This window comes from Notamacropus eugenii, chromosome 3 (genome assembly GCF_028372415.1).
Source record: "Notamacropus eugenii isolate mMacEug1 chromosome 3, mMacEug1.pri_v2, whole genome shotgun sequence".
NCBI lineage: Eukaryota > Metazoa > Chordata > Mammalia > Diprotodontia > Macropodidae > Notamacropus > Notamacropus eugenii.
In genome coordinates, this window is record NC_092874.1 from 399,697,465 (window position 1) to 399,712,372 (window position 14,908).

Sequence of the window (14,908 nt, forward strand, 5' to 3'; positions counted from 1 at the left end):
TAATTAATTAAATTATTTAAAAATCCAAATATTACATGCCAATAACAAAAGTACAGTAATGCATACTGTAAAAGGGTAATTATACTTTCACTGGAAAGTCTACATCAAGGGCCCCGCATCCAATTTCATTTACAACATTTTAACAAACTGGATGGTGTCTAAAGTTAGGGTGAAGATGGTAAGCACAATAAAAACCAAAACACATGAGGAAATATTGAAGATTGGAGACTGGAGAAGGGAAACATGAAAGCTGCCTTCAACTATTTAAGAACTATAATATGGAAGTGAGATTGGGCTCCTCTGGCTTATCTCTGGAAGGCCCAGCTCCCTGGAAGGAGGCATAAGATGGGTGATTTTAAAGCCACGGTGGGGCAAAACTAAATAAAAAATTAATTTAAAAAAAAGCCTACTAACTAGGATGTCTAAAAATGGAACTGGTTGTCTTTTCTATGTAGACGGTCAAGTCTATTAGGAATGTATCCCAGGAGAACGTGCCTGGCAACCTATAAAAAATGGTTAAAGTGGATTTGCCCATGAGATTAGACCCTGGGCTGGAATGTCCCTACAGCCTTCTTCCATTCAAAACTAAAAGGAGACACTGGCCCCAGGGCCCCGGAACCGAGAGCCCAGCTGGGCGGCCTGCCTCCTCAGCGCCCGGGGGGCTTCGGGCTCTGAGTTCCATTCCGGTTCTGACACTGTGATTCGGGGGTACTAAGGGGTACAGCTAAGGCAGAGGCACCCCAAAATACATACATAAGAGCTACCCCAACACCCCGGATACTTCGTTCCTAGCAGCCTGGGGCCAACGTGTCCGGAGGAAGAGGAGCCAGAGTCATATAACGGAAGGAGAAAGGCTTGGCTTCGGAGGAGGGAGCCTCAGGCCCCGCTGGCCGGGCGTCCCCCAGCAGGGCACTAGGCCTCTGCGGGCCTGCCCTTCCGAAGCTGTGCAGGGGCCGCTGCCCTTCTCAGGGTTCGCCCAGAACGACATCCCGGGGCCTCGGGGGGCACGGACGAGGGGAGTGGGCCGAGGACGCGAGTGGGGAGGACTCCGTCCGGGCGGCCGCAGAGCGGGCGGCCGGAGAGGAGGAGCCCCCTCCCCCCAGGCCGCCCTGGCCCCAGCCCGGGCCTCCCCGATTTAAGACCCTCCCCCCCACATGTGGTGACCCGTTCACTCCAACCTCCCGACAACTCTGCCCTGGAGAACGTCCAGCTTACCACGGAAAGGCAGCCATCTTCCCCGTCACATGACCGGCCCCGCCCCGCGCCGCCTCGCCCCTTTAGCCTCCCTCCGCCGCCATCTTTGTGAAGGGCAGAGCCCTCACGGGGCGCGTCTGAAACGCTTCCGGGCAGGGAGCTGCGCCCTCTAGAGGACGGGAGAGGGATTCCCCAGGAGGAAAAAGCAGGGATTACCCGGAGGTAGGAGTCGAGAAGTCTTGTAGACGTGAGGACGGTGCATCCAGGGGAGCCAGGAGATGGAGAAGAGGAGCCGGAGCACTCGAGGCATGGGCACAACCATGTCAGGAGACGGAGGGTGACGCTTGATGAGCAGCGAGTTCACCAACGACAGCTCTGTTGGGCGGTGGTCCCCACCTGGGGTTCTCTTGGCAGAGACACTGGAATAGTTTGCCATCTCCTTCTCCAGCTCGTTTTACAGATGAGGAAACTGAGGCAGACAAGGGCAAGTGACTCGCCCAGGGACACACCGCTAAGAAGTGTCTGAGACTGGATTTGAACTCAGCTCCTCCAGATTTCACGACCAGAGCTCTGTCCACTGACCCACCTAGCTACCCTGGGCTTAGCAAGGAGACCATTATCAGAGAATGGAGAAAAGGAGGGAGTGGGGGTGGACGTGGAGGGGGTTCGGATGAAGACGAGGAAGAGTTAGGGTCCTTAGCCGGGGACATGGGGGAAAGGACAGGTAGGGGATGCTTGAATGGAGAAGAGAATGTTTGGAACAGTTTCCATGAGGAGTGAGACAGGGGATGAATTAGGGAGAGAAAAAACGATTGCCTTGGTCCAGTGAGGGTCCAGTTGAAGTTAGATAATGAAGGCATGACATACTCATTTAGCATAGTTGTGTGATTTCTTCAAGCGCCATCCATTCCTTGAGATGAGAGTGGATCAATGTTCATACAGCTGGATGGATTCAGAACTGGTTGAGGGCGGTATTAGAAGAGTGGGTATTCAATGTTCCAGTGTCTAAATGGACAGAGGCGTATGTAGAGTGCCCTAGGGTTCTATCTGGACTTGGCCTCCTTCTGTTTAGCATTCTTATCAATCATCATTTCTCTGATGGCATCGTCTTCTTCGGCAAAGAAGGACGAACACACTTATCAATGACTTTGATAAAGGCACAGATGATTTATTCATCAAATATGTGGATGACACCAAAGGGATAGAGAGTTAGAATCCAAAAGGAACTTGACAGGCTAGAATATTGGGCTAAATCTCATAAGATAAAATTCAGTAAGAATAAATGTAGTCTTGAACTCGGGCACAATAACAACAAAAAGTAACATAAGTTGAAGATTAAGAAAGCATAGTTAGAGAGCAGTTGTTCTGAATAAAAGCTGGGAATTTAGTTCAGAAGGGGGGTATTGGGAGTGGTTGTTGTGTTCATCCTTCATTGCCAAAGAAGACCATGCCATCAGAGAAATAATGATGTGACTTGCACTTGACTTTGTTTTGGGTGAGGGAGGGCTATGCTGAGCCATCTGGATCCAGTGACCTGATATTCCTCAGGATGACTGGAGATGACCCAGGATGCACTGGGAGACCTTGGTCCCTTTAGGCCAGGGTCTATGCAGGTACTCATGGTGGGGTAACACCCATTCATTAAATAGGCTCATTTAAGAAGTAGCCAGGGCAGGGCCCCGTTTATGAGGTAAAGATGAGAAAGACCTCAGGCTGGGAGGGAAACAGCAGAGGTTAATGTCACCTGGAAAAGGTGTAAAAATGGGTGATGGATAGGTGTGGTCATGTGGAAAATAAGTTCTATGATTGACAATTGCAGGGAGGGTGGGATGCAACCCATCTTCCCACACACTCCATGGGGTCATGGTATGATGCTCCAGAGGGGCCACTTTGGAGCCCCTTCAACTGAATGAAGGTCCCTTCCAACCCTAAACCTATGATCCTCTCATCCCTCCCTTCCCCACTCAATGAAAAAATATTTAAAAATAAAAGTAGTTCTGTAAAACCAACCAACACTTTGACCACATCTGTTAGTAATATGCAGCATTTCATGTTCCTAGTCCTTCTCATTAACAAAAGTAGGAGATGCACTTACTCATCTCTTCTCCAAGGTCAGTATTGGTCACTATAATTATACAGTGTCCTTCATTTAATTGGTCCTTTTTGGGAGGCGATGGCATTGATGTAGTCATTAGTTTTCATTAGCCATTAGTTTTCCACTTGCATCTGCTGCCCTGCCTGGTTCAACTCCACAGAACAACATGTACCACCGGCCTTTTCTCTCCCCACCTCCTTTCCTACTTCCTTTTGCATCTGCCCCTTTAAATTATAAACTCCTTGACTGCAAGAACTGTCTTTCTTTTTATTAATAGTATCCCCAGAGCTTAGCACAGTGCCTGGTGTATAGCAGGCACTTAGTAAAAGTTTATTGGATTGGATTAATTCTTTACTGGTAGTCACTGTTTTTAAAGATAATTAAATCATTACTAATGGTCATTGGTTCTTTGTTGGCGTTGAATTGTTTCAATAGCGTCCAGTTCTTCAAGACCCTATTTGGGGTTTCCTTGGCCAAAATACTGAAGTGGTTTGCCATTTCCATCTCCAGTTCATTTTACAGATCAGGAAACTGAGGCAAGAAGAGTTAAGTGATTTGCCCAGAGTCACATAGCTAATAAGTATCTAAGACCAAATTTGAATTCAGGAAGATAAATCTTCCTAACTCTAGGCCTAGCACTCTATCCACTATACCACCTCACTGCCCCATTGGTTCTTTACTGATTTACTAAATTGCATCTGTTCATACAAGTCTTCTCATGTTTCTCTAAATTTCTCATATTCACTGTTTCTTTAGTCATAATAATATTTCATTACCTTCCTATATTGTAATTTGTTCATCCATTCCACAATCAATGCACCCACTTTGATTTTATTTCTTTACCACAAAAGAAAAAGTGCTGCTGTGAATATTTTAGCATATAGGGAATTTTTCTTTCTTTGATCTCCTTGGAGTAGTGAATCCAGCAGTTCTCAGTTGCTTCTTGGGTCGCTCACAATAATGATTTTTCAAGATTCGCAACTATAAAGTATCAGTAGGAGAACACTGGTATTAAAAATATAGGATTTTGTGTTAGGGAGCAGCTTGGAACTGTTAAAAGCATTGTGCAATTTCCTAAATGCAATCTAACCCATTCTTTCTCAAGTCCCAGCTAAGAAGTAACTGAAACCAATCAATTAAAGCATGAAGAAACCCTGAGGAAGAGATAAGCAGTGGCATGGGCAAGGCAGGTCAAACCATCATCACTGCCAATACTTCCTTTCACTCCAGTGGAGAGAGCCCAGGGCCCTGTATCCAAGAGTAGCAGCACCCCATCTCTTCTTCTAACTTACCCTGAAAGCCATCATCCAGGGAGAGAATGCTTCTAGGTAGGAGCTGTAGCCCCCATCTCCTCAGTAGCCTCAGCAACTGAAAAACTTAGAAAAGAAAAATCCACCCTCCCTATACTTTCTCAGGCCATTACTTTCCTCTGATCTCATTCTCCTTCCTTTCTAATCTTGACCCTATATATAGGTTAAACAATTCAGCCACACATAATACTCTTAAATCCTTCACCCCATTGCCCTATCTTGGCTAATCCCTTGCTTCATCCAAACTCTGAATTACTCCCACCACCCACCTTTCCCATTCCTACTCATATGCTGCTAAACAGAGTTTGAGAAAATCACACAACTACGCTAAATGTGTATGCCATGCATTTTTGTTATCTGACTTCAACTGAACCCTCACCATAGAAAGGCAATCTTTTTTTCTCTCCCTAATTTACTCCTCATGGAAACTATTCCAAACATTCTCTTCTCAATTCAGACCTCCTATATCTGTCCTTTCCCCTATGCTCTCAGCTAATGACCCTAACTCTTCTCTTACCAAGAAAACAAACCATTCACCAGGAGCTTCCTCTTCTCCCCTTCTCTTTTTCATCTGAATCCCCTTGACATCAACTCCTACTCACTCCAGTCTCTGATAATAAAGTGGCCCTTCTTATTAAGGTCACCCACTTTACATGTACACTTGTTCTTATCTTTTCCCATCCTCTTCAGCAAACTGTCCTTTCAATTATCCCTTTTCTCTTTCCAACCCTCAACCTCTCTCTGTCTACTGATTCCTTCCCTACTGCCTTTAAACAGCACAAATCTCCCAGTGCTTAAAATCCTTCATTATACTCTTCTACTTCCTAAATCATCCTATATCTCTCTTTCCTTTTTCAGTCAAACATCTAGAAAAACAGTCTACCCTCCCTTGCTTTCACTTCTCCTTCTCACTCATTCTTTTGTAATCTTGCATCCACCTCACTAAACTGAAACAGGTTTTTCCAAAGTTGCCAGTGCTTTCATAATTGACAGAGCTGGTGGTCTTTCTTCAGTCTTTGGTAACTATGGATATATCCCAGGATCTGTTCTGGACCTTCTTCTTTCTCTACATTCATTTGATAACCTTATCAACTGCTCTAAGTTTAATTATCTCTTAAATGCAAATGACTCACAGATGTTTACATATAGATAGATATACACAAACACACATATACATATATACACATGCAATTATACATCCAGTTCTTATGTATGTGTCTGTCTCTTCTACCAACGTCTCTGTCTCTTCTGTATGTCTCTACTTCTCTTCCTCTGTATGTATGTATATGTATATATATACATAAACATATTCATGTATTTATAGATAGAAATATAGATGGCAGCTAGGTGGTATAGTAGAAAGAATGCCAGGGTTGATTAGAGGGGCAGAGCCAAGATGGAGGAGTAGAAACACACAAATACGCTAGCTCCGAACCCACAGCCCATGAAATATCTGTAGTAAAGAGCTACCAATAAATTCGGGAGCAGGAGAAGCCACATAACAGTGGAGCAGATAAGATTTCTGTTCCAGAGGGACCTGCAAACCTCTTGCAAAAGGTCCATCGTGCTATGGACGCAGAGCCCAGCCCAGCCCTGCCACAGCCACGGCACCGAGAGGAGCAGATCCGAGTGGACTTCAGGGATGGGATCTCCAGCGGCCACGCGGGTCCCTCCACCCACAGGTGACGGGGGTTGGTGAGAAGGTCTCTTTGGTGGGTCGAGAGGGGAGTGGGGTGCCCCCATAACTCAGGCCCCCTCGGGAGGCAACAGCGGAGGCGGGAGCAGACCAAGGCTCCCCAAGCAGGCAGGAGCCTGGATCCATTGTTGAAGGTCTCCGCATAAATCCCCTGAGGGAACTGAGCCCGTGAGGCAGCCCTGCCCCCACCTGAGCACCTGAACTTGATCTCACACTGAATAGCAGCCCTGCCCCCGCCCAAAGCCCTGAGGCGGGGAAGCAGCATTTGAGTCTCAGACCCCAAGCGCTGGCTGGGAGGATCAGGAGGTGAGGTGGGTGTGAGGAGAATATTCAGAGGTCAAGTCACTGGCTGGGAAAATGCCCAGAAAAGGGAAAAAAAGCAAGACTATAGAGGGTTACTTTCTTGGTGAGCAGGTTTCTCCTCCCCTCCTTTCTGATGAGGAAGAGCGGTGCTCACCATCAGGGGAAGACACGGAAGTCAGTGCTTCTACATCCCAGCCCACTCAATGGGATCAGTTATGGGAAAAGGTCATAAAGAGCTCAAAAAATTTTCAAAATTATGTTAGAGAGGTGGAGGAAAAACTGGGAAGAGCAATAAAAGACTTGCAAGCAAAGTATGAACAACAGATCAGCACCCTGCTAAAGGAGACCCAAAAAAATGCTGAAGAAAATAACACCCTGAAAAATAGGCTAACTCAATTGGCAAAGGAGGTTTAAGAAGCCAATGAGGAGAAGAATGCTTTCAAAAGCAGAATTAGCCAAATGGAAAAGGAGATTCAAAAGCTCACTGAAGAAAATAGTTCTTTCAAAATTAGAATGGAACAGATGGAGGCTAATGACTTTATGAGAAACCAAGAAATCACAAAACAAAACCAAAAGAATGAAAAAATGGAAGATAATGTGAAGTATCTCATTGGAAAAACGGCTGACCAGGAAAATATATCCAGGAGAGATGATTTAAAAATTGTGGGCCTACCTGAAAGCCATGATCAAAAAAGGAGCCTGGACATCATCTTTCATGAAACTGTCAAGGAGAGCTGCCCTGATATTCTAGAACCAGAGGGCAAAGTGAATGTTGAGGGAATCCACTGATCACCACCTGAAAGAGATCCAAAGGGAGAAACTCCTAGGAATATTGTGGCCAAATTCCAGAATTCCCAGGTCAAGGAGAAAATATTGCAAGCAGCTAGAAAGAAATAATTCAAGTACTGTGGAAGTGCAATCAGGATAACACAAGATCTAGCAGCTTCTACATTAAGGGATCAAAGGGCATGGAATAGGATGTTCCAGAAGTCAGAGGAACTGGGACTGAAGCCAAGAATCACCTACCCAGCAAAACTGAGTATAATACTTCAGGGGAAAAATTGGTCTTTCAATGAAATAGAGGACTTTCAAGCATTCTTGATGAAAAGACCAGAGCTGAAAAGAAAATTTGACTTTCAAACACAAGAATGAAGAGAAGCATGAAAAGGTAAACAGCAAAGAGAAGTCATAAGGGACTTATAAAAGTTGAACTGCTTACATCCCTACATGGAAAGACAATATTAGTAACTCTTGAAACTATTCAGTATCTGGGTACTGGGTGGGATTACACACACACACATGCACATGCACACACTCATAGAGACAGAGTGCGCAGAGTGAATTGAATAGGATGGGATCATATCTTAAAAAAAATGAAATCAAGCAGTGAGAGAAAAATATATGGGAGGAGAAAGGGAGAAATGGAATGGGGCAAATTATCTCTCATAAAAGAGGCAAGCAAAAGACTTTTTTAGTTTGGGGAAAAAGAGGGGAGGTGAGAGAAAAACATGAAGTTTACTCTCTTCACATTCCACTAAAGGAAGGAATAAAATGCACACTCATTTTGGTATGAAAAATCTTACAATACAGGAAGGTGAGGGACAAGGGGATAAACAGGGTGGGGGGGACGATGGAAGGGAGGGCATGGGGAGGAGGGTACAATTTGAGGTCGACACTCACAGGGAGGGACAGGATCAAAAGAGAGAATAGAAATAATTGAAAGCAGGATAGGATGGAGGGAAATATAGTTAGTCTTATACAACACGACTATTATGGAAGTCATTTGCAAAACTACACAGATTCGGCCTATATTGAATTGCTTGCCTTCCAAAGGGAGGGGGTGGGGAGGGAGGGAGGAAAAGAAGTTGGAACTCAAAGTTTTAGGAATAACTGTCAAGTACTGTTCTTGCCGCTAGGAAATAAGAAATACAGGTAAAGGGGTATAGAAAATTATTTGGCCCAACAGGACAGAGGAGAGGATGGAGACAAGGGCAGAGAGGAAAGATGGAGGAGAGAGCGGAGTGGTGATGGGGGCAATTGGAATGCTCGGTGTTTTGGGGTGGGGGGAGGGGACAAGGGGGGAGAAAATTTGGAGCCCAAAAATTCTGTGAAAATGAATGTTAAAAGTGAAATAAATAAATAAATTTAAACAGAAAAAAAAAAAGAAATGCCAGGCCTGAAGTCAGGAAGACCTGAGTTCAAATGTTTCCTCAGACGTTTACTAGCTGTGTGATCCTGGGCAAGTCACTTAACCCTATTTGCTTCAATTTTGTCATCTAAAATGAGTAAAATGAGCTGGAGAAAGAAATGGCAGACCTCTCCAGCATCTTTACCAAGAAAACTCCAAATGGGATCACAAAGAGTCAGACACAACTGAACAAAAATACATTTCTATCTCCAATTCTATCTGCAGAGGTTCAGTACCACATTACATAATGCCTATTGGCTACTCCAAACTGGATGTCTTATAGATCTCAAATTCAGCATGTTCAAAATAAAACTCATTACCTTTTTCTAAAAAACCCACCCCTCTCCCCAAATTCCCTATTTCTGTCAAAGACACCATCATTCTTTCAATGTCCCAGGATTTGTAACCTCAGTATCTACAATTTCTCATTCATCCCCATCCTAAATATCCCATCAGTTTTCAAATTTTGTTTCTACCTCCACTATTTCTTAGTTTCAGCCCCTTGACTCTACTACCTCATTTCAGACTCTTATCACTCTTACCTTGCAAGAGCCCCATTTCCAATCCGTCTTTCACATGGCTGTCAAGTTGATTTTCCTTAAGTACGGATCTGGTCATGTCACTCATCCTTCTCTACAAATCCCCAGTGCCTCCCTATTGCATCTAGGATCACATATAAACCCTTTGTGTGGCTTTTAAAGCCCTTCACATTAGCTCCAAGCTATTTTTACAGTCCCATTATATATTATGCCCCTTCCTTCATTCTGTGGTTCAGACAAATTGGTCTTGTATCTGTTCCTTTTACACAACACAACATCTCTGGTCACTATGCCTTTATAATGGCTGTCCTCTACCTGGAATCTATTATCTCTCTGCCTCTAGGAATATCTAGTTTTTTATTCAAAACTAATTAGGAGCAGCATCTTCTAAAAGAAATCTTGCTTAATTCTTCCCCTTTCCAACTGCTCATGCCCTCCTTCCCTAACTACTCTGTACTTAACTAATGTACTTATTTTGTATTTGTTCTCTTTTCTGTTTGTTAAGCCATTTCTGTTGTATGTAACTGTTCATGACTCCATTTGGGATTCTCTTGGCAGAGATTACTAAAGTGGTCTGCCATGTCCTTCTCCAGCTCATTTTGCAGATGAGAAACTGAGGCAAACAGCATTAAGTGACTTGCTTAGGGTCCCACAGCTAGTAAGTGTCTGAGGCCAGATCTGAACTCAGGAAGATAAGTCTTGCTGACTTAAGGCTTGGCACTCTATCCCCTGTGCTACCTTGCTGCCTATTTTTTCTGAATATATTTATATATACATGTCATTTCCAATAGGATGAAAACTCCTTGACAGTGAGGATTGTTTCATTCTTTATTTTTGTATCTTCAGCACCTAGCACAATGTTGATGTTTGTCCTTTGTTCTCAAAGAGGACCATGAGGTCAGGAAAGTGAAGTCATGACTTGCAAGTAAATTGGATTTAAGTGAGCAGGGTTGACTTAGCACAGTCCCTGTACATAAAATGCTTGTTGATTATTTGACTGAGTCATTGAAATGTTGAAGTATAAGAGATTGGTTATAGGAAGGAGAATACCTCTTTGACTGGGCACTCATTCCTTTTCTCTCTCTTCCAGATGAAATTTACATTGGTTCCTTAGCTATTTTATTATTATGGGTATATGTTCCTGTCTTGCTTTGGAAAATGTCTTTTTGGACTATGAAAGAGAAAATGGTATTGAAGGACTGTAGTGATTGAATGATATATAAATACTAGTGGAGAGAGTACATCCACTTCTCCTCCTAAACCTGTGAGTCCAAAGAAGAGACAAAAGTGGAGACAAATGTAAAGCTCATATTTTTCTTAGGAGAGTCAGGTTTCCATTGAAGTAGTATAAGAAATGTTAATTGAAAAACTTGAGGTTGGAGTTGTCTGGCACACTAAAACAGTAAAGTTCTAAATTGATCCCATTTTTCTGAACAAAAATTTTGGAATTATATAAGGCACTAAAATATACATTTGAGTTAATGTTAACACACCTTGGCATGTACCCCAATGAGACCAAAGACTGAGGCAAAGTTTCCATATATACCAAAAATATTCAGAGTATTTTTGTGGTTAACAAGAAATGGAAACAAAATGGGAGCCTATCAACTGGAGAATGACTGAACAAATTGCCATACTCAAAAGGGAGAATGTTATTGCACTGTTAAGAAATGATCAAGAAATTCAGAAAATCTAGAAGAAATTCATGAACTGAAGCAGAGTGAAAAAAACCCACATCAACTGGGAAATGACTGAATAGATTATGGCATACAAATGTAATGGAATTTTATTGTGCCATAAGAAATTGAGAAGTGTGGTATCAAATAAACTTGGGAAGAGATGCATAAATTTACATAGAATGAAGTGAGTAGGGCTAGGAAAACAATTTACACAATGATTACAATAATGTAAGGGAAAACAACTTTGAAAAATTGAATAATTCTGATCATTGCAACTACAAATCTAAATTCCAAAATACAGATGATAAATACTTTCCTCCTCTTATAGACTAGAGGGTCATAATGAAACATACATTTTCAGACACAGTCAACACATGAGTTTATTTTGCTTGGCTATACTTATTTGGTATAAGGGAAAGCTTTTATTTTTTGTGGGGAGAGTCCTCTGGAGGACAATTAATGTGAATGTTACTAAAAATAAAAGTATAAGTGAAACATTTTTAAAATAGAGCAGAAAGAAACTCAGAAGGAAACAGACAAGGGGAGTTTTAGTACTATCATAGTAAGTTTAATATATACTTTACAAAACAAACAATATAATGTAAGTTGAGTTTCTTTGTAATTCTTTTTTCTGTTCTTTGTATATTGAAATGTTCACATTTGTTTACATTTGGTAATTTCAAAATCATTTTTTTAAAAGTGGAACTGGAGGAGCAGAGCCAAGATGGAGGAGTAGAAGGATGGACCTGCTATAGCTCTATCCCCAAAGCCCATAAAATACCTGTAAAAAATGACTCTAAAATTCTAGACCAGCAGAAGCCACAAAAAGACAAAGTGAAAGAGACAACCTGGAAGGCCAACAGGAAAGGTCTATCACTGGCCTCAGAGTGGAGTGCAGCCGAGCCTTGGCCACATTGCACAGCAGGGACAGGACTGGAAAAGGCTTGAGGGTGCAGAATCGTGGGTAGTGGCTGTGGTTCCCAGATTTCTCAACCCACAAATGTCAAAGACAGCTTCAAAGGTCAGTGAGAAAGCTATTTCACCTGGGTGAGAAGGGAATACAGGCTGGCCCTGGCCCTAACGCGGCAACGGTCCCTAATGCAGCAGTGTCCATTTTAGGAGCCGTTAGCCTAAAGACCCTGGGAGAATTGAGTGGCTGATCTGAATCTCAGCCCTGAATGGTGGTCCTGGGGTGAGGAGGAGCACTAGCTGGTGGAGCTAGTGGAGGCTCTGGAGAGGGAATTCCACTTGCAGATCCTAGGCAGAAAAGCTTATGGTTGCTCCCAGACCAGAGTGAAGGCCAGAAGAGGAGTAAACTCATCTCCCTTGATTGTTCCACCTTGGAGGAACTGAGAACTTACAGGTCCCTAGAGTATACCCTCCACTGGACAAAGGACTCAAAAGTCAAGTAACTGGCTGGAAAAATGCCCAAAAAGGGGGAAAAAATAAGACTATAGAAGGTTACTTTCTTGGTGAACAGGTATTTTCCTCTATCCTTTCGGATGAGGAAGAACAAAGCATACCATCAGAGGAAGCCATAAAAGTCAAGGTTTCTACATCTAAAACCTCCAAAATAAATATGCAATAGTGTTAGGCCATGTCAGAGCTTAAAAGTGGAACCAAGAACAATCTAAACAATAATCATAATAACATAAAAGAAAACAACACTAAAATATATAAGAACTTAGATTAATGCAATGAGCAATCTTGATTTCCAGGATGATGAAATCCATTTTTTCCCCTTCATAAGCAATGCAGTGGACTACAAATTCTGTCACACATGGTCACTATGTCAGCTTATTTTATTTAACTATTTCTCATTATTACTAGTGAGGGTTCTATTGGGGAAAGAGTCATGGGTAAAAAGTAATGAAATAAAAAAGCATCAGTAGTTGGGTTTTTTTTTTTAAAAAGAAAAACAGTCCCTCATCAAGGAATGCAAAGTCCTCACAGGACAAAAGTGGGCCAAGGGTTACCTCAGGCACAGGTAACTGGGGGGAAAATTTTTGTTCAAGGTATCTCTGATAAGGGTCCTGTTTTCAAAATACATAAATATTCAAATGTATAAGAGCTATTCCACAATTAACAAATGGTCAAAAGATATTAGCAGGCATTATTCTAAAGAAGAAATCCAAGCTATTTAAAGCCATATTATTAAAATGCTCCAAAACACTATTAGAAAAATTAAAACAACTCTAAGGTTCCAATTTTAACCCAAATGATTGGCTAAGTTGGTAATATATACATACATATACATACCCACACATACATATATATGTATACATATATATAAAATTAATGTAGGAAGAACTGGGAGAAAGTTGTACATCAATGCACTGTTGGTAGAATTGTAATTCCAATGTTCAGCCATTCTGGAAAGCAGTTTAGAATTAACCCCCCAAAGTTATTAAAGGTACACACCCTTTAATCCAGTGATATCACTAGTAGACCTATCCCTATACCCTATCAAAGAGATCAGAGAAAGAGGAAAAGGACACATGTGTACAAAAATATTTTTAGCAGTTCTTTTTGTGGTGCCAAAGAACTGGATACTGGGGGTGGGGAGAGGACTCCACCCATCAACTAAGGAATGGCCGAACAAATTATGGTATATAAATGCAAGAGAATCCTACTGTGCTGTAAAAAGGATGAAAGGGTGTTTCTGAGACATCTGGGAAAACATGTATGAACTATTGCAGAATGAAGTGAGCAGAACCACAGAAACAATTTATATAACATTGTAAAGACAGGTTTGAAAGACTTAAGCACGATGATTATAACCAACTCTGATTCCAGAGGCCTGGGGGTGAAGTTACTCACTACCTAATAATGAGGTGATGAACTCAGGATGAAGAATGAGACATATTTTTTGGACTTGGCCAATGTGGGAATTTGTTTTGCTTTACTATGCATATTTGTAACAAGTTTTGTTTTTCCTTTTTTTTTAAGTGCAAGGGGAAGCTGGAGGAAAGAAAATTATTTTTTTAATTGAAAAAAGTTAATTTTTCCTTCTCTAGAGTTTTCTTTCTGTCTTCTTTCCTTTTCTTATTTTTCCTTTCTTCCTTTCACTCTTTCTCTTCTTTCTTCCTTTCTCCTCATTTCTTCTAGGTATATTTATCACCCTGGTAGTCAAGTCATGTTTTTCTCTGAGGCTCTTTTTTTTTGTGGTTGTTATGGATTTACCTCTTGTATATCCCTTAAAAGTCACTATTTCTTTTTGTTTACTCATATCCCTTGACTAATTTCCTTGTTTGGAATTCCTGCCAGGGCCAGGTTGCATTCCCTCTCATTCTCTTGGATGATTTTCCTGGGTTTTTAACTGCTGGCTTCCACTCCCCCTAGTAACATTACTCAATCCCCTGTGCACAGCTTTAGTTCATCCTGAGAATGTCAGCTAATTTTCAGGCCCCCCAGAACGTGCCCTCTCAGGGTTACTCTTTTTAGGTGTTCCTCAAGCAACCCAGTTGATCAGAATTCTGGAAGATTTCAGACCTGTTTCCCTGAGCTCATTCTGGCTTTCCTAATGAGATCCCTTTCTTTAGGGCCTTTAGGCTTCCGGCTGTCTTTTTGTGTAGTCTCAGGCTGAATAAAGGAGCTTATACTTATAGATCACTGTATTTGAAGTCAGCAGACCTGGGTTCAAACACTTAATACTTACTACATACAGACCTTGTGTAAATCAAGTTACCTCTAGACCTCAACTTTCTAATCTGTAGAATGAGATGAAACCAAATGACCTCTAAGGTTTCCTCTAGCTTCAAATCCTAAGCCTTCCCAGATGACCCTGACTGAAAGTGATCTTTTTTCCTGAAGTCTCTTACAACAACGGTGTCAAACTCAAATAAAAATGGAAGCCATTCCTCATTTCTCAACTGTATAGGGAACTGAGTCAAATTTATAAAAA

At 42.0% G+C, this 14,908-nt stretch overlaps 1 protein-coding gene across 2 annotated transcripts in view; it reads right to left on the reverse strand.

The window, feature by feature from the left end:
• VPS35L (VPS35 endosomal protein sorting factor like) overlaps window positions 1-1,309 on the reverse strand; it is a 114,468-nt gene extending 113,159 nt beyond the window's left edge. Inside the window, exon 1 of one of the 2 annotated variants that reach the window (XM_072597980.1) lies at window positions 1,216-1,309. In XM_072597980.1, coding sequence (XP_072454081.1) covers window positions 1,216-1,232 — 17 coding nt within the window. In that variant the 5' untranslated portion in view covers window positions 1,233-1,309. The remainder of the gene's footprint in view (window positions 1-1,215) is intronic. The other variant, XM_072597981.1, reaches the window with a different exon arrangement.
• Window positions 1,310-14,908: the final 13,599 nt, after the last annotated feature.